The sequence below is a fragment of the Equus przewalskii genome, chromosome 5, assembly GCF_037783145.1.
Source record: "Equus przewalskii isolate Varuska chromosome 5, EquPr2, whole genome shotgun sequence".
NCBI lineage: Eukaryota > Metazoa > Chordata > Mammalia > Perissodactyla > Equidae > Equus > Equus przewalskii.
Genome location: NC_091835.1, coordinates 31177223 through 31203749, shown reverse-complemented (window position 1 = coordinate 31203749; position 26527 = coordinate 31177223). Strand labels below are relative to the sequence as shown.

Below are 26527 nucleotides of genomic sequence, written 5' to 3'. Positions count from 1 at the left end.
TCAAGGCACAGGTAGAACACGACGCTATTTTTAACAGCATGCTGGGGTCAGCTGGAGGAGATTTAGAGCCCTGGGGAGATTCGTTGAACTACTTGAGGGTGCTGCTGTCCCTGGAGCATCATTGGGGACGTTCTGCCATAGAGAAGCACTGTCTTCCTGTGGCCTGTCTTCTTGAGGTATTAGGACCATTTATCTGGTCCCTATATGTGCCAGGACCTGCTAGGTGCTTATGTACTTTATATCATGCAATCTTCACAATAACCCTGTGGAAGATGGGTTGTTATTCCCTTCATGCAGACAAAGAACCTGGGTTGGTTGAGGTTGCCTAACTAGCCCAGGTCCCACTATAAGTAGGTGGCAGAGCCAGTATGCAATCCCTGTCTGAAACCCTGTGGTGTATCACACATCGGATCATTGGGTCATATAACATAGGATCATTGGGTCATATAACATAGTATCGTTGGCCGTCTTGTGTATCTTGTTGGGGAAAGGTTGAAAACCCTGATGTGAGGAATGGTTGCTGTTAACAACAGGTTTTGAGGAAGCCCTTCTAGAAGAATCCCAGTATGGAGAAGCAGCAGAGGAGACCCCTGCCTCCGATGAGCAGAATGCCAGGATGCCAGAGGGAAAACCAGTGCCTACCTCTACCCCTGGGCAGGAGGTCACGGACTACCGCCTCCGAAGCCTGCGGAAACTCCTGGCTCAGCCCCAGGAGGGTCTGCTGGCACCCTTTTCCAAGCAGAACTCCACAGCTCCCTTCCCATTGAGGACTAGTGACATCCCAGTCCAACTACCAGAGAAGAGAGAGAGAAAACCCATCCCTGAGCCCAGCCAAGATCCACCCCATTCTGACAAGTGGCCCCCTGGGCACCGGGCAGGAAACCTGCCTCAAGTCAAGCATCCCAGGCCCACTGATGACAGTCCTAGGAAGACTCTAGGGCAGTCCCAGTGGCTGAATCAAGTTGAGTCGTACATCGCGGAGCAGAGAAGGGGTGACAGGATGGAGCCTCTGGCCCCCAGGAGGGGTTGGCATGGGGAGGAGGAGGTGGTAGCAGCTGCAGACCAGGAGGGACAAGTGGAGGGAGAGGAAGACGGAGAGGAAGAGGAAGAGGAAGAGGATGTGAATGAGGGGTTCGAATATGTGCCCATGTTTGACCCAGTGGTAAACTGGGACCAGACCTTCAGTGCCCGGAACCTCGACTTCCAAGCCCTGCGGACGGACTGGATTGATCTGAACTGCAACACGTCTGGCAACCTGCTGCTCCCAGAGCAGGAGGCTCTCGAGGTCACGCGGGTCTTCCTGAAGAAGCTCAACCAGAGGAGCCGGGGGTAAGGTAAAGGGCTCTCCTGGGGCCAGGGCTGGGGCGCTTGGCAGCCAGCTGGCCCGGGGGCGGGGACCTGGGGGCTGTGGCAGGTTCGCCTGCTGCACGCTCCTGGGAAGCACAAGAGCCTGCGGCCCTGCCCCTGGAGGTGACCTGGACGGTCAGGTTTTCGTCCCGCCGTCAGGCAAGCTTCTGATGGGTGCCTGGCCCAGGACGTGTGTTGAGCTCTAGGAAGGCTTGGCAAATGCAATTCTCTCTTACAGGGAAGGAGCTAGCAAAGAGACAGGACAGGCAACACTGAGGCTGAAAAAGACAAATTAAGACCCCAGATTTGGGCTAGAAGGTCTAGGGCAAAAGACATGGCTAAGTTCTTTGTTTTTTCATTGATTCATTCAACCAATCAACATTTCCTTAATTGAGATAAAATTCACATACCATTTAATTCACCATTTTAGAGTGTACAATTCAGTGGTTTTTAAGAATATTCATAATGTCGGGGCTGGCCCCGTGGCCAAGTGGTTGAGTTCGCGCGCTCCGCTGCAGGTGGCCCAGTGTTTCATTGGTTCGAATCCTGGGTGCGGACATGGCACTGCTCATCAAACCACGCTGAGGCAGCGTCCCACATGCCATAACTAGAAGGACCCACAACAAAGAATATACAACTATGTACCGGGGGGCTTTGGGGAGAAAAAGGAAAAAATAAAATCTTTAAAAAAATATATTCATAATGTTGTGCAACTGTCATCACTATCTGATTCCAGAACATTTTCATCACTGTTAAAAGAAACCCTGTACCTGTTAGCAGTTACTTTCTTTTCCTCCTCCCGGTCCCTGGCAGCCACTACTCCACTTTCTATCTGTATAAGTTTACCTATTCCAGACATTTCATATAAATGGGCTTACATCATGTGTGGTCTTTTGTGTCTGGCTTCTTTCACTCAGCCAAGTGTCTTCAAGGCTTATCCATGCTGTAGAAAGTATCAGGCACTTCATTCCTTTGTATTGCTGCATAATATTCCATTCCAGGGATAGACCACATGCTGTGTATTCATTCATCAGTTGATTGACATTTGGGTTATTTCTACGTTTTGGCTATTATGAATACAATGCTGCTATGAACATTCTTGTACAAGTTTTTGTGTGAATGTGTTTTCAGCTCTTTTGTTTATATACCTAGGAGTAGAATGTCTGGGTCGTATGGTAGCTGTTTAACATTTTGAGGAACTGCCAATCTCGTTTCCAAATTGGCTGCACTATTTTATGTTTCCATCAGCAGTATATGAAGCTTCCAGTTTTTCTACATCCTCATCAATACTTATTTTCCTTTTTTTTTTGTGAGGAAGATTGTCCTTGTACCATCCTTTTTTCTTGTGAGGAAGATTGTCCTGGTACCAAGATACCATTGTACCTTGTAACATCTGTACCAATCTTCCTCTATTTTATGTGGGATGCCACCACAGCATGGCTTGATAAGCAATGCTAGGTCCGTGCCTAGGATCCGAACCCATGAACCCTGGGCCGCCAAAGCAGAGCGTACAAACTTAACCACTATACCACTGGGCCGGCCCCATTATTTTCCTTTTTTAAAAACAAAATAAAAAACATTCCTCCTAATGGGTGTGAAATGGTTATCATATTATAGTTTTGATTTGCATTTCACTGGTGACTATGATGTTGAACCAACCAGTAAACATTTATCTAATAATCCATGAACAGAGCATTTTATTAATGAGGGTCAATTTTTTTCTTTTTTTTATTGCAGTAACATTGGTTTATAACATTATATAAATTTCAGGTGTACATCATTACATTTCAATTTCTGTGTAGATTACATCATGTTCACCACCCAAAGAATAATTACAATCCATTACATACGCATGTGCCTAATCACCCCTTTCGCCCCCTTCCCTCCCCACTAAGGGTCAATTTCTGAAGGGACCTCTCATTGTGACCCATCTTATTCAGCTTATATACTTAGGATCTTAGAGCTATAACAGACTAGAGATCATCTCAGCTCAACAGGTATGTTTTTAAGATGGAGGCAGTGAACGCTAGTGAGGTTAAGCATCTTAGCCAATGGCAAAGCTGGGACAAACACCAGGGTCTCCTGACAACTGGCCTTGCAAGCTCTACCACACCAAGCTACCCCCACAGTGTGGGAAAGAATTTCTCAGGCCCCACCCTCTCTCCCGTAGGAGGTATCAGCTACAGCGCATTGTGAACGTGGAGAAGCGTCAGGACCAGCTACGTGGGGGTCGCTACCTCCTAGAGCTTGAGCTGCTGGACCAAGGCCAGCGCCTGGTGAGGCTCTCTGAGTACGTGTCTACGCGAGGCTGGCAGGGCATCGATCCAGCAGGCGGGGAAGAGCCCGAGGCCCGGAACCTGCAGGGCCTGGTTTGGAGTCCACACAACCACCGGAGACAAGTCCTGAATGTCCAGACCCCAGAGCCTAAGCTGTGCTGGCCCCAGGGCTTCTCCTGGAATCACCGAGCTGTGGTCCACTTCATCGTGCCGGGTGAGCCTCCAGCCGAGCCTGGGCACCGTCGGTGGAGCAGGGATCCAAATAACGATCATGAGCACCCAGTTCGCTGCTCACTGATTTGATCTCATGAGAACCTGTGAGAGAGGCCACTTTACAGTTGAGGAAACTGAGGCTCACAAAAGCAAAGTGACTTGTCTAAGTTTACATGGCTAGTAAGAGTTGGAGTTGGGAATAGACACTGACAACGAGGCCAGTCGCGCTTTCGTACCAGGTTTCAGGGTTGGGTGTGACAATCAGCTAGGGCTGATGTCCTGAGATTTACAACTGGCCTGGGGAAATAAGACAGGGAGGTACTTAATAGAGGGGGTTAGCTGGTTTCTATAATGAGAACAGGGACCTGTAGCAGACAGGAGTGTGACAATGGGGCTGGACAGGAAATGAAGGGTGATAATCAGATGGACACAGGGTCTGAGAGTTCCAGCAAGGTGGGGTTACTATGATTGAATGATGACGAGTGCCAGTCCAAGGCCTTCCCATGGGCCCCTGCCTGGGAGGCTGTGCAGGAGCAGGTTGTAGAGGCCCTTTTTCTCTGCCTTCCGTCTCCGTCCTGCATTGCTCGAAGCAGAGGTCTGATGGGACTCCTGACTTGTGCAGGAACCATGAATGGAGATGCTCTTCTTTGTGTTACCGCTCCTTCTCTCTCCCTCCCTGCCCCCTGGGGTAGTAAAGAACCAGGCACGCTGGGTGCAGCAATTCATCAGAGACATGGAAAAGCTGTTCCAGGTCACCAGCGACCCACACTTCAACGTCATCATCACTGACTATAACAGTGAGGACATGGACATCGAGATGGCCCTGAAGAGGTCCAAGCTGCGGAGGTGAGGAGGCCCCTGCCCAGGTTGCCTCCTGGGCCATCTCATTCCTAAAGTCCCAGGACTGCTGGGTCCGGGCCAAGCCAGAAGTCCCACCTAGCTTTCCTGATTCCCAGTTTCTGGCTTTTTCCAGAAGACTTGCCTGCCATAATCCCATCCCAGGAGCACACATCATCTCTATTCTATGCCTACTGACTTCCTCCAGGGGACCACCACAGCCAAGTCCTAATAATTAACGCCCCTCGTCTCTCCTCACCCTGCAGCTACCAGTACATGAAGCTCAGTGGAAACTTTGAGCGCTCAGCTGGACTCCAGGCTGGCATAGACCTGGTGAAGGTAGATGGCCTGGGAGGGGCTTGGTGGACATGGTTAAGAGGGAGAGAGCCACTTGGGATGTGTAAGGTGGTCCACTTCTCAGGGAGGAAGGCATGAGGACATGGGGGTCCGACTCTGCTGTGCAGCAGGGTGGGTGCCATGGTGGGACTGAACAGATGACAGTGGGGCATTTGTCCAGGGTCCTTGGGGTCCATAAGCAGGGGGAGGAGGAGTCAGAATTCACTTTCTGATCATAAGAACTGTGCTCTGAGGCCCAGTCCTGTGGAAATCTGCCCAGCGTTTGTTTTGTGGAAGTTTGTCAGTCATCCACATGCGAAAGAGCCTGAACATTGTCCTAGAGAGTACCCTGGCCTCCTAGGCCTGGTCTGTAAGGGTCTGCTGACTCTTACATCTGTCCCCAGGACCCGCACAGCATCATCTTCCTCTGTGACCTCCATATCCACTTCCCAGCTGGAGTCGTTGATACCATCCGGAAGCACTGCGTGGAGGGCAAGATGGCCTTTGCCCCCATGGTGATGAGGCTGCATTGCGGGGCCACCCCCCAGTGGCCTGAGGGTGAGTGCTGCCCTGGGCTAGGGAGGGTAGAAACCCGAGAGCTAGAAACAGCCATGTCTACGATGGCTGCACCCCGTCCCCCACCGCCCTCCTGCTTCTCTGCTCACCTGGGCCGTCCACCAGGGAGGTGCTCCGAGGGCTGTGCTGACAGCAGAACAGCAGCAGTGAACACCCCCCGCCCCACCTTCCCCGTCGTTCATTCATGTAACGTTCACTGTTTGCCAGACTGCCCTGTGAGGATACAGAGATGGAAAGGGGTCCCCTGCCTCTGGAGAGGGAACGGACAAACCTTCAGTGCTGCTGTTGTCAGGTCTGACTGTAGGGCTGTCATCAGCCTTGGTCACTCCCTGTAGGACTGTTGCTTTCTCTGGACCCCGACCCTTAGCTCAGGGGGCTCCCCTCAGAACAAGCAAGGGAGGAGTTCAGCTGAGAGAATTTCGGCCTCGGCCACCCCAGGCTCTGTCTTCCAGAAAAGGCTCTAGGAGGCAGCCTGAAGTCTTCTCCATTCCTTCCTCCTGGCCCTGGCTCATCTCATCTGGAGCTTCTTGTCTGTCCACAGGCTACTGGGAGGTGAATGGATTTGGACTGCTTGGCATCTACAAGTCAGACCTGGACAGGATTGGGGGCATGAACACCAGGGAGTTCCGAGACCGCTGGGGCGGGGAAGACTGGGAGCTGCTGGACAGGTGACTGGAGCGTTCCATCCCTCAGGTGCTCTGGGGAGAGGACAGGCTAGATCAGGTCGGGCGCAGCCACCCAGGGCTGCAGATGCCCCATCTGCAGGTAAGGAGTCCTGGGCTCAGGAAGCTCGGCCCTTACTGGAGTCAGATTCCTTCCCTTCCTGAGACTCAGTGTCTGTATCTGTTAGTGGGGGTGATACTGCCTCCTGTGTCCTGGGGCTGGAGTGGAAATTCAAGTGCTTGGTAAACTGTGAGGGGACAAGCAGACACTGTGGAGCTGTACCAGTGTAAACGATGATGACGTGCCGCAAGCCAGGCTTTGTGGGAGCAGCAACGGCATCCTGGCCTCCACGTTCCCCAGGGGAGGCGGCTGCCATGGTGGGAATGGATAAGAGAGGCAGGCAGAGGGTCGGGAAAGATTGGGGGGCCAGCAAAAGAGGCAGTGTGGACCAATAAAGGACAGCCAGACATCTAGGAGGTTTGGGGCCCTGGAAGCCCAGGGAGGAGGAAATGGTCAGTGGCGAGAAAAGCCTCCGAGAAGGAGGAGGAGCGCGGGACCAGCCGTGGGCTTGGCAAGGGCACGGGAGGAAGCCGAGCCCACTGGGTTATGGACGTGGGTGGCGAGGAAGTGGAGGCTATGTTACTACAAGATTCCTCTTTCAAGAATGTGCTGCCAAGAGAAAGGGAGGGAAAGAGGATGATTCCTTGAGATCTGAGCTGAAGGGGCAGGGGCAAGGTGGGGGAATCCAAGAAGGGGAATAATTGCTGGAACAGTGTCCAGAGGAGGTGGAACCAGGCAAGGTTGGGAGCCCTGGGGGAGTGGGGACCTTGACAAGGAAGAGATGTGGTCACCGGGTGCCCGGACATGGTGGATGAGTTACAGCCACTGCCTCGTTCATTCCTCCCGAACCTCTGGGAGGTAGGCATGAATGTTTCCGTGTTGCAGACGAGGAAACTGAGTCTGGAAGAGACGTTAATAACCTGCCCCATATCTCACAGCCGGTGAGTCTCAGAGGCTCAAAAACAGATCTGTTTCTGTTTTTTCCCTAGAGGGAAGAAAGATGATAATACTAAGAGAATTTAAGGCGCAAAGGAGGGAGGCTAAGGGAGCTTATCTTAGATACCCGGCTCTCATGAAGCTAGATCAAAGTAGATCCCACATGGACACGAGGCTGGTCTAGGGGTTCCCTTCCCCTTTCACCTTCATTCCGGGCTGGGAAGATGCAGACCTCCAGTATAGCTCTTAACCCTCCTGCCTCCTCTGAGGCCCGGGGAGAAAGAAATTGCTCCAAATTCTAGTTAGTTCCACCCTGCCGGAGGCACAGGCCTCTCTGTGAGAGGGACTGCCAACCAGCTGTGCATGTAGAAAAGGGACAGGGGCAGGCCTGGGGACAAGGTCTGCTCTCGCCCTCTGCCTCCCTCAAGCGCTGTGAAGTGTCCTCTGAGGCTGGACTTGTTGGCGCTCAGTGTGTGCCAGGACCCGCACCGAGCACTTCCAGTACTGACCTCCAGTCTCTCCCGCCACCCTCCACATATAGATAGTGTTAGTGTCCCTTTTGTAGAGACAGCAGACCAAGGCTCTGACAGACAATGTGATGTACACAGTGTGGGGCTAGGATTCAAACCCACACTCTATGCTACACCCTGCCCCCCTGCCCCAGGGGAGTGGACAGAGGAAGACAGGGACAGTCGGAGGCAGAGGTGGGAGGGCAGGTCCCTCGGGGGCCTGGGCCTCTCCCAGGTGCCTCTTGTGCTTCTGCTGCTCATCCTGCCCATCCCCCATGCAGGATCCTCCAAGCAGGCCTGGAAGTGGAACGTCTCTCCCTCAGGAATTTCTTCCATCACTTCCATTCCAAGCGAGGCATGTGGAACCGCCGCCAGATGAAGATGCCATGATCCCTAGGCGTGGCCCACTGGACCGACGGCTTCCTGCTCCTTGACTTGCGGTTGCTCCCCGAGTGCCCCTGTCACTGCTGGAGGAGGAGAGGGAAGGGGAGCAGAAGCCATGGTTGGGCCCCGAGAGGCCTCAGAGCTAATAACCCCACTCCGCCAGGAGCTGTCGCCTCACACAGACGGCTGCCGTGGCCCCTCTCTCCACCCTCTGGTCCTTCGAAGGGAGGACTTTGGAACAAGGGCCCGGCTGGCTGCTTGCTCCCAGCCAACGGAGATGGGGCAGCTCAGGGAGGACAGCACGATTAGGTCAAGGAAGGAAAGACCTGTTTGAGCGATACCATCCTGCTCAGTGAGTGCGATCCGGGGTCCACCCAAGTGCTCCACACAGAGAGCAGTGACCAGGATCGGGGAACTCTTCCATGGGACATATTTTCTTAGGGTTTTTATTTTTTTAACAGAAAACTAAAACTGGAACTGTGCAGACCCAGCACCGACTATGAGGGAGGGGCGGGGTGGTGCATTTAGGGAGTGTCCCCACTTGCATACCTCAGACCCACTCCTGCGTGGAGGTGTGTCCCTCGGTTCTTGACCCGGCAGCTGGTTTATAACCCGAGGAGCAGCCCTCAGCTCTCCTCTAGGCTCGTGCCTTCCAGAGACACACGTCCCTCCCAGGTGGCCGCCGGACAGCTGGCCACCCCGTTAGGGCATTAGCCTTACCCTCCAGGCAGTGCCAACTTCATACCAACCAGAAACACAGAACGGGCATCCTCTTCCTGGTGCCACAGCAGGCTTGGGAGACAGGGAACTGGTGGGCTGTGGGCTCAGCCATCCCCACTGTTCGGACGAGGTGGAGAAGGCAGGGAGGAGAAGCCCTTTTCTGAACCAGCCCCACTGTGAGCTGGGGCCCAGGGGACACTGAAGCCGAGAGGGAAGAGGGTTAGATGTAAGTAATCCTTCGACTTAGACGGGAGGGGGTGGGGGTCCAGCCGGAGGGGTTGAAAAGGGAATGGGAAGCTCAAATCCTCACAGCCCGGCTTCCCCACAGACTTCCCTCCTGCAGGGAGAGCCCCTGTCACGGCCCTGAGTAGAAGAGGAAGGGGTGTGGGTGAAACGGAACCCTGAAGCAGGGACCAGGGCAGGAAGGGGTGACAGGTTTGGGGAGGTGAGGGCATCGCCCTGAGCTATCTCCTCCAAGTGGAAGGGAGCAGGGCCCAGGAGGAAGTGACAAGTGAAGCTGTTTCAGGGAAAAGAGCCCTTGGCCTTGGTGGTCTAGGCCACCCTGTCCATCCCTTGATGATCACGCACTTATCTTGCACTAATAATCCCCAGGTGCCTTTGTGGCGGGGTTTTTTCTACTGCTGCTGGTGCTGCCTCTGCTGCTGGGTTCCCCAGTGGTGCGTTGGACACTGGGCTTTGAACTCAGTGTGTGTTTAGTGAGGTGAGCACAGGGCCCCCTGCTGTGAGGAAGGGTTTATGGGGGTGCAGCAGGGCCCAGGGGCCCAGTCAGCTGAGCCCAAGCTCCATGCTGTGGCAGGGTCCAGGTGGTGGCCCACTCTCCCTGCTGGGCCCTGCGTTCACCAAGAGCATAAACTTACACAACTAGAAGGACCTGCAACTAAGATATACAACTATGTACCAGGGGGGATTTGGGGAGATAAAGCAGGAAAAAAAAAAGAGCATAAACTTGGCATATGGGAGAATGGAGCCTGTTGAGAACTTTCTGGAGGTTGAAGAAAATCCTGCCTCTAAGAAATCAAAAAGGACAAAGATTTTTCAATTACAGTCGTGCACCACATCATGACGTTTCAGTCAACGGCAGACCGCATGTACCATGGTGGTTGCATAAGATTAGTACCATAGGGCCTCGGTGTGTAGTAGGCTATCCCATCTAGGTTTGTGTAAGTGCACACTATGATGTTCGCACACAAACAAAATCACCTAACGATGCATTTCTCGGAACGTATCCCCGTAGTTAAGCAACACGTGACTGTAATATGTGGTGGCTTATGGCTGCCATAACTGCCCCCTGGACTATGGCTTTTTATGGTCCCTGCTCGGGCTTACTCCCTTTAGGAAAGGGTTGTAGGGAGTAGGTGAGAGCTGCAGTTGGCCGGCTGGGGTGCCGGGTTTCTTTCTGGGGCCACTCCCATCCTTGGGCATTGCAGTGGAAGGCCTAAGCCAGCCCACACAGACCTCCTGATGACAGGAGGCAGCCCAGCCTCCCACGCCCTGCCCACCACCCCCTCTGCCCCTGGCCGTGCCTTGTGTTTGATGTTTGTTACCTCCACACCATCTGCCTTAAGCGGGAGGGCCTGACAGGGGCCCTACTCCCTAGGGAAATGTCTAGGGTCTGGGGGGTGGGAGAGGGAAGTGTTAAATACAGCATCTTCTTAGAAAACCAAATGGCTCCTGTGTTTTCCTGTTGCCCATCCACGGTGGGAGAGGGAGGGGCTGCGGGCCCCAGGGTTCATATCTCTGTCCCTCAGCTGTCTCGTGTCCAAAGGACATGCCAAGGCCCCTCCCACACCCCCTCCAGCCTTTACCATTAGTTAGTCCCTCTGTGTGGGGACAGCCTTGTCTGTGCTGTGGTTTACTCAGGAAGGGGACAGCATTGCTCCTGTCTAACGCGCTCACAGTCAGAGCAGACCAGGTGTTCTGCGTTCTGCAAATTACTGGAGATTGGTGGTTTTAGCTGAGAAAGGCTGGTGGACACCTGGGTGAGGAAGGCTAGGTACAGGGCCAGAATGGTTTGGTGAATAGCACAGAGAAGCTGGGATGTGGCTTATTCTAAAATAAAGACCATCTAAAGATCATTTCTGTTTGAGGTGGGGAATGCCCTGTTGATGCTTTACAGGTGCAGATCTACCTTCCTAGTTATACTTGGCCCAGCAGAGCTCAAAATTACTGTCTATTCCTTAAACGCATGCCCGAGAGAAGGTGCTGATATGAAAGCTGGAACAGGTTTATCGTGGCTCTCTAAGGACTGTGCATATGTGCATCAATCCAGAATCAACGAATCTGCCGTCGATGTCACAGGTGGTAATTAGCCCAAGGCATATGGGGCCAGGAAAGGCGACTCGGAACAGGACCCAGAGGAGGGGGAGAGATTTAAAAGCCTTTTCTCCCTCCAGTTTTGGGGTTTGCTCCTTTGAGCCCATTCCGTGATGCAGACGGAGAGGGCATCCAGAGACCAGCCTGGGTGCATAAAGATTGACTCACAGGGGATTTGCAGAAACTTTTATAGATAGACATCATTCCATTTTACAGAAAGGGAAAACTGAGGCCTGGAGCAGAGGGAATGGCTGGGGCAGATGGGAGGAATGGAGTGGAGTTAGAGTCCATAAACTGTGGATTCAGCCTTAGGTAGACATGCGTCAGGTCAGGAGATGCTACCGGGAGGAAAGGTGGCTGGTACCCAAGTCTGAGCTCAGGGCTCCAGACCAAGATGGAACTCACTTAGACTGGTAAAATAGCACATCTTAATTCAGGTGCTGTGGGTAGGGAGTAAGGGCATCTACACTGCCCTTGTAGGAGCTCTCGCAGGGGCTGTGGAGAGTGCCCAGCAGCCTGGAAGATCAGGGAGGAAAGAGGCAGAGGCACTTCCAGACCTGGTACCTGTAGGGGAAGCAGAGAAGAGGCAGTGAAGAGGGCAGGTCAGGCGAGCACTCCTCAGACTTTCATGGGCGCACGATGCCCCTGGCAACCTTACTAAAATGCAGGTGCTGATTCAGTAGGCCTGGAGTGGTGCCTGAGAGTCTACAGGTCCAGCAAGCGTCCAGGTAGCTTTGTTGCTGCTGGTCCTTGGACCACAATTTGAGTGGCAAGGACTGCTGGACAACGCCAAGGAGAAATCCCACATCTCCGTCTTTCCTCTTGCTGGTGGGGCAGAGCGAACCATTAACCACATTGCCTGTCACCCATCCCAGGCAATAGAGAAACCCGAGCCTGAGAACTGAGGAAGAGTCACTCATTAACAAAACGAGAAGGCCTTTCTGAGTCCCACTCCAAGCTCTTCCCCAAGATCCCCTCCTTCCATTTTTGCTTGGCAAGGATCTCTCTTTCCCCAAGCCCCTAGAGGTGGGAGAAGAGGCACCTGGGAGCCCTTGGACCTGGGGATCTCCCATCCTCCCTCACCTGGGTCCCAGGCTGTGTTCACAGAGGATTCCTTGAGGTCCTGGAAGCCAGGAACCCTGTCTTATGTGCCCCGAAGGCTGTAATGAAGACGTTGATGACAACAGTGATGAAGATCAAGGTGGTGGCAGCATTGTTGAGCTGGTTTAGTCGCCATTGCTTTTCTACCTCATTGAGATTCAGCCGTGCTGTGGAGAAGTGGGGAGTGGGAGGTGACGGGGTTCAGGGCAGGCTGCCCCAAGATGCGCCACTCTGGTATGCGAATTATTTCGAGCTGAAGAAAATAAAGGCTCGGAAGACTCAGGAAGAGCATCCGACCTTCCCCCTCCCAAACTGCCTAAAAGAATTTAACATAGAAGGCCCGTTCCAGGAAGGAGCTCATACCATGATAGCTAGAGTATGACGTAAAATAGGTGTGATAAAAGGACACCAACAAACCCATTTTTGGGGCCCAGAAAGACCTGTTTAACAAAACTTGCATTCCATCTCTATGTAAACTGTCTTCCTTCCCTTTGAAGCCCCAAATCACTATCCCCCCAGACAACGTCCTCCTTGTCTGTAGCTGAAGATATTTAAACAGGCAGCCTGGGCCAGATGGCCGAGTTACTCAGTTTCTCCTGGGTTTCTCCCATGTATACATGCTTTTAAACTTGGTTTGATTTTCTCCTGCTAACCTGCCTCTTTGACTATTTGACCAGCCGTAAGAACCTTAAGGAAAGTGGGCGGGCGGGGGGGGGTGATTCTCCCACCTCCCCAACAAAGCTAAGAGTCAGGGCAGGGGCCACAGCCTGGAGCTGCCCTCCCAACAGCCACTAGAGTTTAGAGGAAGCCTAGCTCAGGGATCCACGTAGAGTCGCTGTGCTGAGAGGCCGTGTCCCTCGCTGACCGGTGCCTGGGTCATCCACGTGATGCTTGCTAGAACTGGGACTGGGGAACTTATACTGACTGTTCTAAGAGTGGGATGCGGCTCACACAAAAGGCTCTACGGAACTCTGCTGCAGGTTAGTGAGGTGCTGGGGAGAGGCCGCTCTGTGGGATACAAGGAGGTAGGACTGTGTGGGAGTTGTTACTGGACACTCGTGGGTGCAGGGGGCTGACGCAGGTCAGTCAGCGTATGGTTGAGATGTTGGCGGGTGCAAATGCAGGGTAGTACACGGAGGTACTCGGGCTTTTCTTCCCACTAGGGGGCAACTGAGGCCAATTCCAGGCCTGGTTTCCTCACCAATGACCACGAGGAGGATTCCGATGACCACTTGCAGGAGCAGAGAGATGCTGATGAGAGTGACGAGGGTGCTGTAGTAATTAGAGGAGGGCCCCTGCTCCAGCACCGCTTTCAGCCGCGTGGCGTTGGTCATGAACAGAGCCGCGTCCAGCATGCTCTCTGCCACGCTCTTCTTGGTGGCATAATGGTTCAGGTTGACGGGCTGGCTCCTGGAGTCGGGGCTCCCAGGCTGTAAGGGAGAAAGCTCAGGCTTACCTGGGAGGCTTCAGAGGGGAAACAGTTGAGACTGGAAAGAGGAGAGAGGTTTTAAAGCTCTTCCCTAACCAGGTGAAAGCCGAGGGCAAGGAACACCCTTCAGTTTTATGGCCTGAAAGTATAAAGAGTTGGACTAGAAAACTGTTAAGGGACTTCGAACTCTGAAGTGATGTTCTGTTGTAATGTGTGTTCCTGTAGGCTGCCCTGCCCTCCCACCTTCACACATCCATCTGAAGAAAGCGGGGAGGATTCCAAGCTGCTTGAAAAATGTGCCTTCCTCATGTCATTTTACCTGGGCCCAGCCTGGCCTGGGGCCACTCTCCCTTCCTCTGAGAGGAAAGCCTCTCAGAAGACAATAGGAGGAGCTCTGAGGCTTGGGTGGAATAGAAAAAGGCACTTCTTCTCCCAGAGTCACAGGGCCCCAAGGTAGGGTGCACAGCCTAGCAAATGGACCGTGAGCTGCGACTGGATGCCACTCAGCCCCTCGGCCAAGCCCCTGCTCAGGCACCGCCCGCTGACTGTCAACCCCGGCCTGAGAACACGTGTCTGTAGGCATGGAGGTATGCACACAGCGCTGCATACTAGTTAAAAGCTCTTTACTTCATTTGTTTTTTATTATTTTTTTAGCTAGGATTTATTGATATATAATTTACATTTGATTTGATTTTGAAATGTAAAACAAAGCCCTTATTCTCCAGGAGTGGCTAACTGCAAAAGATGGAGTCACAGTGTGGGACATATGGTGAGGGCCTCTGGGTTGGGCCAAGAAATTCAGACTGGATGCTGCAGGCAATCTGCAGTCACTCAAGAGAACTCGGGTTGTTTGAGGGAGATTAATTTAGGAGTGGTGCTTGGGATGGACTGGTTCAGGAGGGCCCAGAAGCAGGGAGACCCCTTGAGAGGTTATGGTCTGGATCTAGGCTCAGACGAACAAGGAACTGAAGCAGAGTGGTGGTGAGAAAGGAGGACTCTGAAAGATGTTAGAGCTTGGAGGTGGGGAAGCTAATGGGCAGATCAGCACAAGCGGCTATTTGTCGAGCCGGTGGGTGGGTGGGTGGCTCTCAGTGGGTTCTGGGTGCTCGTTCTGGGTGTTGGCTTGTCTGGGGCCAGCTGGCCTGGTTGGTTAGGGCCAGGGGTGCCAAGGCCAATATCTAATATCCCACAAAGGCCACACAGTCACTGACGACCCCAAGGCCATAACCTGTGGTCATAGCCCACTTGGTGGAGGTTTGTCCTAGATCCAAAGGACACTCATTCGGTGAGAGTGTGTGGAGCAGGTGCTAGCCCTCTCCACAATTCAGCGCCCTTCTGCTGGGCGTGGCTGTGAGCTGGGCCTTCCTTTCCCCATCCTCCCCGACTCCTCCCCCTACCCTGTCTTTCGAGGAGTAACTACAAGCTTTGCACTTCCTCCTCCTTCCAAAGCCGACTCTCAGTTCAAGATCTGATAAACTGTGAAATTACTAGGAAAGCCTCAAGGGAGACCCCCTTCTCTGAAAATTTGCCTATTAACCTGATAAAACTTTAAATCCAAACCTCTGGTGGAGTGTTTTCAGCATCCACCAAATAGTGTGTGAGGGGCTGGGGGTAGAAGGGGTGGGTACTTGGGGCACAGAGAGCTTCCCAAGCCTCCACAAAAAATATCGCTAACTGCGAGTTTTAATAGCGTTGACAGGCTTTTGTTAGATCCATCTTAGAGCCACCGTTTCACGGAGGATGTGGGGTTTGCAGTGAGTAGGAGGGTGCGGATCTCATCCCCTCTCTAATTTAGGGCCTGCTTTTATTATGATTGGTGCCAGTTCAGGACTGCTTCATAACTGAGGATGCTTCTTCAGGGTCCGCTATGGTGGTGGGGGGAGCTCAGCAGGGTGCCCCCTCCAAGCTCCAGAAGGCACCACATCTCCAGAGTGTCCACGTGGTGGCGCATGAGGTCCCAAGAAGTGACTTGGGAGCCCTGGCTGCGCTGCGGCAGGAGGGTGTGTCTGCCCTCAGAAATGCACTGACAGGACGGAACTGGTGTGCACCCTGGACCCCTCGGGGGCCCGGGACAGGGAGCCTGCTTCACGAGCCTGGATAGGCCAGCCTAAAGCCCACCACACACGTGTGTCAAACGAGAGCAAGACTGAACCAATCCTGAACCGGGCCCCGGGGGCGGGGGGATAACGTAGAGGGGGAACAGCGGGGAGGGGCCTCCGGCACCAGCGGCGGCTTGGGGGATTGTGCTTAGAAGGCAAATGGTTTTGACCTTGGGAGAAGTTGCTTTGAGAGGGGTCACCTCATGGTTGCATCTTTAAAAAGCAGGGAAAGGGGCTTCTTAATCCTCTGAGCCAGTTTAGGTGCAGCCCCGTCCTGAGGCAGAGGGATGGATGAAACGACCTCAGAGCCCTCCCTTATAGCTTGAGGATTCGATTGGATGAACCCCTAAATCCTGCAGGATGCCACCCTTTTTACCCACAGCCCGGAAACTAGGAGCAATCCAACGAGGGTCAGGATAAAAGAGGAGGGTGGAGGTAGGGCGGCCCTCCTCCCGCCTCAAGGAGCTGGCCCTTTAAGGCCAGGCCAGGCGGGTCGGGAACAAAGGCCCGGAATGTGGGCAGGGCCGGCCTGCGGAGCCACCCAGCGTGAGTCATTCCTATTTCGCGAGACTCGAAATCCTTTCTCTCGCCCGCCGCTTCCCCTGGTCCTGGCCCCAGCCCCTCCCAGCGCTGCCCGCGGTCCACCTGCCGCAGCCTGCAGGGCGGCTCTGCCAGAGCTTGCACGGGGTGGGCTGGCGGCCTCCCTTCCCCGTCGAACCCGCGGGCCCTCACCCTAGCTCCTGGCCCCTTTCTTCTGGCTCCTCAGAGCAGGGGCTGGTGGGCTGGGACTCCTGGCTTCTGGGCCCAGCTCTGCCCCTGGGCTTGGCACTTTGGGCTTCAGTTTCCATGTCTATAAAACAGAAGGAAAATCCCCTCTCTATGGAGAGACTGAAATGACTCTGTTCCTCCCCAAAAAACAAGACAGAACTCCAAGCTCTTCTCTTTTTTTTTTCCCCAGCCTGAGATCTGTCTTTCAATGACCCTTTGTCTCTCAGTAGCTTATCTTATTCCATCCTACCCTACTTGACCCTCCTTGGAGGCTGACCCAGAGACTCAGAGTCCCTGTTTCAAATGAATGCACCGCTGGAAAGGGCAACCCGTCAAAATCCTTCCAACCAGTGACACCTGAACACCAGATGGGGCATTTTGGTTGAAGTGAAGCTGGGGGGGAAGGGGGTGCTGGGGGGGAGAGGGGGGGTGCTGGGGGGGATCCTCAGTTCCATTCTGGAGCTCCATGGGGGGTTCTGTCCAACAAGAGCACCTGGTCTTGGTGACTGGGGTGGGATGATGCAAGGGGGTTAGGGAACTCCGCAGACCCACTCCACGCGTTTCCCAGTTCGCCCCACTCCTGGGCCTGCCCCAGCGCAGTCACTTCCCTGCCTCTGCCTCTCCCTTTCCTCTTGTCCCAGCTCAGATTTCCCTGTCAGCCAGGCTGTCCTGCCAAGTCCCCTCTCCCAGGGCCAGTGTGGATCCCATCCCCTGAAGTCGTGGATTGCTCCATTGTTCGGCCAGACAATTATTTATCCCTTCATCTTTTTTGGCCCATATTTTTGTTTCTTTACAAAATTTGAGTTAGATAGGAAAAGAATGCCTCTTTTAACAGAGAAGTAAACAAATTTTTACATTGTTTATTGACATTATGGTCAGTGGGGACCATAACCTCCAACAGATCATTCTGCCCTTTCCTGGAAACAGGATTAGAGGCCTGTTCTCCCAAAAGGGTAAGTAACCGTCCTACCAGAAAGCCATGGAATCCACTCCTCAGAGCGTGTCGGACCTGGAGCCCGTGGCAGTGTGTGCCCGGTGGGGAAGGAGAAGGCCAAGAGGTGGGGATTTGTGGTAGCCAGGGGGATACCGCAGAAGGCACTCTGGGCCCAGGTTCAAATCCTGGTTCTGCCACAAGCTAGAGGAATGAGCAAGCCTGCTTCCACCTCTGGGCTCCTTTTACCCGGGAGATGAGGGGTTTGGAATAAATGATTTCTTGGGTGCCTTCCAACACAGAGTGATCTAGGAATGGGGAAGCCCCCTCTTCTGACTCAAGAGTCTCAGGGTCTGAGGACACTCCCCCTGGGAGGCGTGGAGGTCAGGCAGCTGTGCAGCCAGGCCCAGGGGCAGAGCCAGTGAGCCACTCTGCTCCAGGCAGCTCAAGGGCATTGGTGACCTATGATGAGTCATTCCTGTCAGCCCTGAGAAAAGCCATATGGCAGTCTCCCCGCATATCAGCTCAAACGCAGACGAAATAGGCCAGAGGAGCAGGGGCCTGTTGGTGATTCTGTAAGTCTCAAAATGAACGACTTCTCAGAAGTGCCAGGCTTCACCTGAAAAGGAGAGGCCTTTGGAGGCTGGTTTCCCATAGAGAGAGAGGCGGAGCCCAGCCCAGGAAGAGTGGTTTGTACATGTGTATGGATTTGGGTGACCTACTCTGCCAATTTGCTTTTAATTAGGTGCCCGAGATCCCTAATCCTCTGTCAGAATTAAGTTTGAAAGGGTGCCTGGGTCTGTCATACTGTGCAGGCACACAGAGTAGGCTCTCAGTACGGTTGGAATGATAGTATTTCCCACTTACGGAAGGAGTACATAACCTTGTGCCTGGCGTAGGGTTAAACTCGGGACAGAGTCATCTTATCTAGTCCTCACATCATTATCATAGTTGAAAAAGTGAAGGCTCAGAGAGCCTAAGTAACTTGCCCAAGGTCACACAGCACAGTTTTTATCCCAATTCTCTGTGTGCCAGAGCCTGTAATTTTAACCCCTGCTCTGCTACCTCCCGGAAGTTGAAGACATACTCCCTGCCTCCAAGAAGCTTGGCATCCAAACATAAACATATGTGGCCTAAGATGAAAGAAGACAATTAAATACTCCCATAAGGGGACACACGTACACTTGCTAAGAGGAGGCATAACAGCTCTGCTTGAGGGGGACCTGCTTAGGCTTTCCTGAGGCTGCACTGGGCCTGTGTCCTGAGCCCCTACACTGCTGTGGCAGAAAGGGCCCTAGACCCAAGGTCAAAAGGCTCGGGCTCAAACTGGTGAGAGGTGATCTAGGTGCTGGGAGGAGGGGGTGGAGAGAGACTTTGATCTGTACTTTGTCAGTTTTGAACCATGTGAATGTTTGAACTATCTAAAAAAAATAAATTTAAAACAAAAACAAATAGGCCCCCAGAAAGGCCAATGGTTAAAGTAAATAGGTTAAAATCAGGCCAAACTGATAACTTCTTCTGCCCGGGCCTTAGCGTCTCCATCTACGAAGTAGGAATGGTGTTGGCCCTGTTTGGCACAAAGGGCTGTTAAACGATCAGTGAGGGAATGTGGGCAAATGTGCTTTGGAAGCTGTCAGGTATTAAAAACAAAGGTGGGGGGCTGGCCCTGTGGCCGAGTGGTTAAGTTCGCGCGCTCCGCTGCAGGCGGCCCAGTGTTTCGTTAGTTCGAATCCTGGGCGCGGACATGGCACTGCTCATCAGACCACGCTGAGGCAGCGTCCCACATGCCACAACTAGAAGAACCCACAACGAAGAATACACAACTATGTACCGGGGGGCTTTGGGGAGAAAAAGGAAAAAATTAAAAAAAAAAAATCTTTAAAAAAAAAAAAAAAAAAAAAAAAACAAAGGTGGGATGAGAGTGAAATCGCTCCTACTCACGAGAGCGGGCTCCCACCTGCGGGACTGGGGGCAGTTCCGAGAGCGGTGCTGACTGGCCTGGCCCAGCTCACGTTTCCCAGGCGCCCCAGCAGCTCCCATGGTCGTGGAAATGCCTCTCTGCCCGCTGGGCAGCCTCCCTCCTTGCCCCCAGTGACTCTCACCTTTAAGCTGCCCCAGGCCCATCTCTCGGGGAGGGAAATTCTCAGACAAGCCCACCCTGTGCCTCGGCTGCCGACCCTCTCTAGCCTGGTATCCTGTGGCTCCTCCCACCCAGGGAGGGCGGAGAGCCAGCCCTCATGACGGAGGACTCTGCCTGTGCCAGGCGCAGCCGCGGGGCCACACCACATTACTCACCGTTCCCTGAACACACCCCACCCTTCCTGGCCTGCTCCTGCCCTGCTCCAGGACTAAAGGCCTTTCTTCCCAGGCCCCCCACCTGAGGAAGCCTCCCGTTTCTTCTCGACCCTGCCCCGTCCCCTCTGCCCAGGCCCTGGTAGAGGCTGGCCCGCTCTGCTGGCCTTGCGCTTCCTTCAGACTTCTCCAGATGGCTCACCTGGCTGCCACCTTCCATACTCCTGGGGCCCCACAGTGCCCCGCTCAGTGACTTGCTCACATTAAACACAAAATAAATGACGATAGCGTTGAATTTTTTATTTGAGTTACTTCAAAGAGTTTTTTTCAAAAAAGGCAAAAGAAGGGCCGGCCCCGTGGCCCAGTGGTTAAGTTCGCTCACTCCACTTCGGCTGCCCAGGGTTTCCCTGGTTTGCATCCTGGGTGCGGACTTGGCACTGCTCATCAGGCCATGCTGAGGTGGCGTCCCACATGCCACAACTAGAAGGACCCACAGCTAAAAAAATATACAACTATGTACCTGGGGGGCTTTGGGGAGAAAAAGGAAAAATAAAACCTTAAAAAAAATAAAAAGGCAAAAGAAAGGGTCTTTGAGGGTGGGACTGGAGACACAATGGCATCTGGGTAAGCAGGGAGTCTTTGCACAGCGAGACTTCACCCTTCACATAGAAGGCCCTGGCCAGGGAGGGCCTTTTCTGCCTGGTATCCTGCTTCAGGAATGGATGACTCAGGTTGGAAGCTGTTGCTGGTCTTCAGGCCAAAACCTGCAAAGGCCCAGACCCCTGAGGCCTCTGTCTGGGGCAGACACTCTCATTGCTCCTGACCTGTGCCAAGAGCAGTGGACCTTGCCCTTGAAAATCGATAGTCTCTAATCCACCAGGGTGGGGTGCCTTTTGAGTGTTATTCTGGTAATTACACCCAACTGGCCCAGGAATCTCCTCCAAGCCCTGGGCACAGTCCTGCTGCGAAGCTCCAGTCCCTGCCCCAGGCTGCAAGCCCGGCCTTACAGCTGCGGCGCCCTCAGGCACGTGCGGAGGCCTCCCCGGGAAGGTAGGCAGGCCTCTGTCATCCACCAGGGGGCCCCAGGAAACAGCTCACGGCCTGGCGTTAGCTTAACCAGCCAAGGGCTGGGCACCTAGTGTTTGCCATCCCTTTGTGAGTGCAGGAGCTGACAGGGTTTCTCTCTAACAAAAGGGGGCTATATATAAACGGAAGCAAAGTGTGCAGGAAGTGACAGGAAGGCCCGGGGGTGGTGATAGGAACGCCATGGGGCCTGCTTGCTTTTTCTTAGGAAGCATTTTCCACCTCCCCTGCAAGGGGTCATGTTGTCAGTGGTTGTCAGGAAACACTGTCATCTCAGTTAGGGGCCAAAGTTAATCACGGGTTTGCCACATAGAAATTTCTAAAGAATTTTTCTGCTCCCTCCGAGTACTCCCCCTAAACAAGAGAACTTTCTGAAAGAGCGCCTTGCTCTGGGCCTTCCAGACCTAGCTGGCACTTTCTTTGCTCTAGGCCCCACTTCGGCTTTGGGGTTCTCAGCAGCATTCCCCAAGCCCACCCAGTCCACCTCTATTCATTGTAACCCTACTCATCCTTCAAGGGCCAACACAGTGAGCTAAAATTTAAACAATAATTAAATAATGAGAATGCTGTATGCCAGGCACAACCCCCATGAGAGGGTAGGAATAGTCCCATTTTACGACTGAAGACATCGAGGCTCAAAGAGCTCACCTGCCCAAAGGCACAGACAGTAAAGGATGGTCCTGGTGTCGAAATCCTAACCCTGCATTCTTTCTTTTGCAGACCAGTGGTTCTCAAAGTGTGGTTTCTGAAGGTGCGGCGGCGGCAGCCTCACCTGGGACTTGATAGAAATGCAAATTCTCAGGTTCCGCCCCTGGCCTGCTGAATGAGAAAGTTGAGGTGGAACCCCACACTGTGTGTCAACAGGCTCCAGTTTGAGGTCCACGGCCTACAGCGTGCTGCCAGCTGGGTGGTCACTGGTGCTTCACTTGCTTACTCTCTTCTAAGCTCAGTGCAGGACGCCTTCACGTTGATTTTGTCATTGAATTCTCTTAACAATACCCATTTTATTTTATTTTATTTTTTTCTTAAAGATTGTCACCTGAGCTAACATCTGTTGTTAATCTTCTCTTTTTTTCTTTCTCCCCAAAGTCCTCCAGTACATAGTTGTATATTTTAGTTGTGGGTCCTTCTAGCTGTGGCATGTGGGACGCCGCCTCAGCATGGCCTGACGAGCGGTGCCGTGTCTGCGCCCAGGATCCAAACCAACAAAACCCGGGGCTGCCAAAGTGGAGCGAGCGAACTTAACTACTTGGCCACAGAGCTGGCCCCGACAATGCCTATTTTACAGATGAGAAAAACCGAGGCTCAGAACAATTTAGTGATTTTGCCCAGGATCACCCAGCTGTTAAGTCTTAGAGCCGGGATTTGAACGCAGGCAGGCTGTGGAGGCTGTGTCCTTAACCACTACCACATAGAGCCCCTGGAATCACAGGCTGTGTAAGCCCCTCAAAGGTGGACACTAGTCTAAAGTATATATAGGAAATATACCTCGATCTTCCCACTTAATAGTGAATAAATCAAAACTGGCATTTTGCAGCAGCAGCCAGCATGCTCCAGCAGCTCCTGCCGCCCCAGGCTGCCCAGCACTTCTCATCATGTGCCTGTTTACACGGGCCTGATACATTTGTCCTCAGCTCCTTTTCACGTCCTCACTCAGAAACATTTACTGAGACGTTTACTAAGCCTTTCTTGATTTTGTTTTCTCTTGTTGGTGCCCTCTAGTTGATTCTGACTCCCAGTGCCCCTGTGTGCAGCAGGGTGGAACCTGCCTGGTCTTCTCTCGCCATCCTCTCACCTTCCGGCACTCTATCAGACAACACTCCGCTGCTATTCACAGGGTTTCCACGGCCAATTTTTTGGAAGTGGGTGGCCAGGTCCTTCTTCCTAGTCTGTCTTAGTCTGGAAGCTCCACTGAAACCTGTCCACCGTGGGTGACCCTGCTGGTATTTGAAATACCCGCGGCAGAGCTTTCAGCATCACAGCAGCACACGGTCACCGCAGCCTGACAACTAACAGTGTGTTTCCCTGACCAGGAAAGGAAGCTGGGCTGTGGTGGTGAGCGCTGAATCTTAACCACCAGACCACCAGGGCTGGTTTGATTTTGTGGTGGAACCTAAATCCAGATAGGAGGCCTAAGCACAGATAATTGAAAATGACTTTCAGAACGATTAATTGTAAAGCAAAATATCGACATTCCTCATGATGGTGTATATGAGGTTTGTAAGTCCCCACTAGATTATACGTTCCCAAAAGGTGAGAATTATTTCCTTGGAATTTCAGACAATTAGAATAAGAAGCAGTAGGAGTCGTGCCCTACAATCTCTGGCTACAGTCCAGGGGAGAAGACCTCATGAAGCAGATCACGTCTGACAGCGAGATGGGAAAAAGGGAAGACGGTGCGTTTCCCACCCCAGCCAGCCTGCCAGTTCAGTTCCATGGACGTGTTTCCAGCTACTGTCGTGTGCTAGGCACCGAGATACAACAAAGAGCCCCGCCTTCCCTATACGGTGTCCCCCTAATCCCCTAAAATGGCGAGGCCAGCAGAGAATAAAGTGCATAGAGGGGGCAGCCAGGAGATGAACAGACCCGCGCAATCCCACCCCAGTAGATAAGCTTCATGGGCACAAGGACGTTATCTGTCTGGTTCACTGCTCTATCCCAGAGCCTGGCACCTAGCCTGGAGTGCTGAGTGAATGAATGATGCATTCCTCACCCACCGTGCTCGTTCAGAAGGACCTTAAAAGATAGGCTCATGGTGAGCTGTTCTGCATGGATCTCTTATACGGAGCCCTCTGCGGGCGCCAGTAAATGGCTGTCTTACGTGGGCACGTCGGCTCTAGACTCCCCTCAGTATATCAGCACAGCTTCAGCATGTGTGTGTGTGTGTGTGCATGTGTGTGGAGTACATGAGTACCGCTTCAGCGTGTGTGTGTGTGTGCATGTGTAGAGTACATGAGTGCTGCTTCAGCATGTGTGTGTGTGTCTGTGTAGTACGTGAGTACAGCTTCAGCTTATGTGTGTGTGCGCATGTGTGTAGTACATGAGTATAGCTTCAGCGTGTGTGTGTGTGTGTGTAGTACATGAGTACAGCTTCAGTATGTGTGTCTGTGTGTGTGTAGTACATGAGTACAGCTTCAGCGTGTGTGTGTGTGTAGTACATGAGTACAGCTTCAGCATGTGTGTGTGTGCGTATGTGGAGTACATGAGTACAGCTTCAGCGTGTGTGTGTCTGTGTGTGTGTAGTACATGAGTACAGCTTCAGCATGTGTATATGTGTGTGCATGTGTGTAGTACATGAGTACTACACAGCATGTGTGTGTGGAGGACATGAGTACAGCTTCAGCATGTGTGTGTGTGTGTGTGTGTGGAGGACATGAGTACAGCTTCAGCATGTGTGTGTGTGTGTGTGTGTGTGGAGGACATGAGTACAGCTTCAGCATGTGTGTGTGTGTGCGTGTGTGTAGTACATGAGTACAACACAGCATGTGTGTCTGTGTGTGTGTGGAGGACATGAGTACAGCTTCAGCATGTGTGTATGTGTGTGCGTGTGTGTAGTACATGAGTACTACACAGCATGTGTGTGTGTGTGTGTGTAGGACATGAGTACAGTTTCAGCGTGTGTGTGTGTGTGTGTGTAGTACATGAGTACAGCTTCAGCGTGTGTGTGTGTGTCTGCATGTGTGTAGTACATGAGTACAGCTTCAGCATGTGTGTGTGTGTGTGTGGGTGTGTGTAGTACATGAGTACAGCTTCAGCATGTGTGTGTGTTATACATGAGTACCGCTCCAGCATGTGTGTGTGTACGGTACATGAGTACCGCTCCAGCATGTGTGTGTGTACAGTACATGAGTACAGCTCCAGCATGTGCGTGTGTACAGTACATGAGTACAGCTCCAGCATGTGTGTGTGTACAGTACGTGAGTACAGCTCCAGCACGTGTGTCTGCTGTCCCTGTGGTCGGCAGTGTCTGGTCCTGGCCACAGACGAGACAGGCTACAGAAGAGGAAGAGATGCTGTTCCCTCACTGGAGGAAGCCCAGTGCAGCTCTGGGGCAGGTGAGACCAAGAGAGAGGGGAGTCCCCAGAGCACTGAGACCCAGAGCCAGGGGGACACAGCCCTCAGGGGCTGCCCAGTCCTGAGTCAGCTGCCCGCTGCCAGCGTCAGCCAGGCAGAGGCCTCAGCCCAGAGCCAGCCGGCCAGGACTGCCACAGCCCCAGCCCTAGGAGTCCCCATTCTTCCCGGCCCGGCCTGGCAGATCCAGCCCGAGTTCTCACACGGCTCTCCCTTCCTTCCTCGGGGTTGGAATGAGGCGGCGCGGTGCAAAAACACACGTTCTCCGGGTCTCAGCTCTGCACTCTGAGCACCAGCTCTGATGTCATGGCCAGGGTCTGAGGAGAATGAAGGTTGGTGAATGGATGGCAGTGTGCTTGGAGTCAAGGGGTCCAAACTGAGCCTGGCTGTCCTCTCTTCTCTCGGGGACCTCAGGCAGGTCATCCACCCTCACTGCTGCTCAGCTTCCTCTGTCGTAAAATGAGAGGCTGCCACCTCTCCTCCCTCACTGTGAGGAGCGAGCGTGTGGTCTATCTGCACAAAGAAAGGCACGAACCACTGCCAGACTCTGCCAGACTCTGCCAAACCCTCAGCAAAAACGCTGTGTCAGGCAGCCAGCCTGGTGGAGCAGCGGTTAAGTCCATGCACTATGCTTGGGCGGCCCGGAGTTCGCTGGTTAGGATCCCGGGTGTGGACATGGCACTGCTTGTCAGGCCATGCTGTGGCAGGCGTCCCACATATAAAGTAGAGAAAGATGGGCACAGATGTTAGCTCAGGACCAGTCTTCCTCAAAAGAAAAAAAAAAAAATTTGTATAAGTCCCAGGGCAGTTCTAACCCAAACCCCAAGGCGTTCTCTAGCACTGGATCCACCATGGATTCTGAACATGCTGAACAGTCGAAACTCCAGAATTCTTCCAAATTTATAGCTTCTCTTTTACTTTCTAAATTTAAAAAAATTTTTAATTTTTGTTTATTTATTTTTTTGAGGAAGATTAGCCCTGAACTAACATCTGCTGCCAATCCTCCTCTTTTTGCTGAGGAGGACTGGCCCTGAGCTAACATCCGTGCCCATCTTCCTCTACTTTATATGTGGGACGCCTACCACAGCATGGCGTGCCAAGCGGTGCCATGTCCACACCCGGGATCCAAACTGGCAAACCCCAGGCCGCCGAAGCAGAATGTGCAAACTTAACTGCTGCATCACCTGGCCGGCTGACACCTTCTCTTTTAATAATTGCATTTATTCAACACTTCCTATGTTCCTGGCACTTCTCTAAGCGTTTTTATGTATTATGTCACTTACTTCTCATAGAAAGTTTATGAGGGGAAATGTAGGTTCAAAGAGATTAAGGAACTTGCCCGAAGTCACACAGCTAGGAGATAGGACAGCCAAGATCTGAACCCAGGTCTATCTGAAGCCAGAGCTCAAACTCGTAGCCGCTGTGTTATTCTGCAAGCCTCTGCTTAGCTCTTGTTCTCTGCCACCTTCCTGGAAGGCCAGGGCCCTGAGGAAATCTTTCCTCTAGTGCGTAACACAGCTTGTGGGAGTGGTGTGCGCTCAGGAAAAAGGAAGGAAGGAGGG

General features: G+C 53.0%; 2 protein-coding genes across 4 annotated transcripts in view; one reads left to right on the top strand and one right to left on the bottom strand.

Moving 5' to 3' along the window:
- Positions 1 to 10543, top strand: part of B4GALNT3 (beta-1,4-N-acetyl-galactosaminyltransferase 3) — a 94145-nt gene extending 83602 nt beyond the window's left edge. The window contains exons 14-20 of the mRNA XM_070618927.1: positions 534 to 1329; positions 3518 to 3837; positions 4529 to 4682; positions 4940 to 5012; positions 5414 to 5567; positions 6127 to 6253; positions 8035 to 10543. Of these exons, the coding sequence (XP_070475028.1) occupies positions 534 to 1329; positions 3518 to 3837; positions 4529 to 4682; positions 4940 to 5012; positions 5414 to 5567; positions 6127 to 6253; positions 8035 to 8143 (1733 nt within the window). The 3' untranslated portion in view covers positions 8144 to 10543. The remainder of the gene's footprint in view (positions 1 to 533; positions 1330 to 3517; positions 3838 to 4528; positions 4683 to 4939; positions 5013 to 5413; positions 5568 to 6126; positions 6254 to 8034) is intronic.
- Positions 10544 to 11360: 817 nt separating this feature from the next.
- Positions 11361 to 26527, bottom strand: part of NINJ2 (ninjurin 2) — a 71792-nt gene continuing 56625 nt past the window's right edge. For 2 of the 3 annotated variants that reach the window (XM_070620477.1, XM_070620476.1), the window contains exons 2-4: positions 13494 to 13722; positions 12275 to 12459; positions 11363 to 11755 (exon numbers count right to left, since the gene is read on the bottom strand). In XM_070620477.1, coding sequence (XP_070476578.1) covers positions 12293 to 12459; positions 13494 to 13722 — 396 coding nt within the window. In that variant the 3' untranslated portion in view covers positions 11363 to 11755; positions 12275 to 12292. Of the gene's footprint in view, positions 11756 to 12274; positions 12460 to 13493; positions 13723 to 26527 lie in introns of all 3 variants that reach the window. The other variant, XM_070620478.1, reaches the window with a different exon arrangement.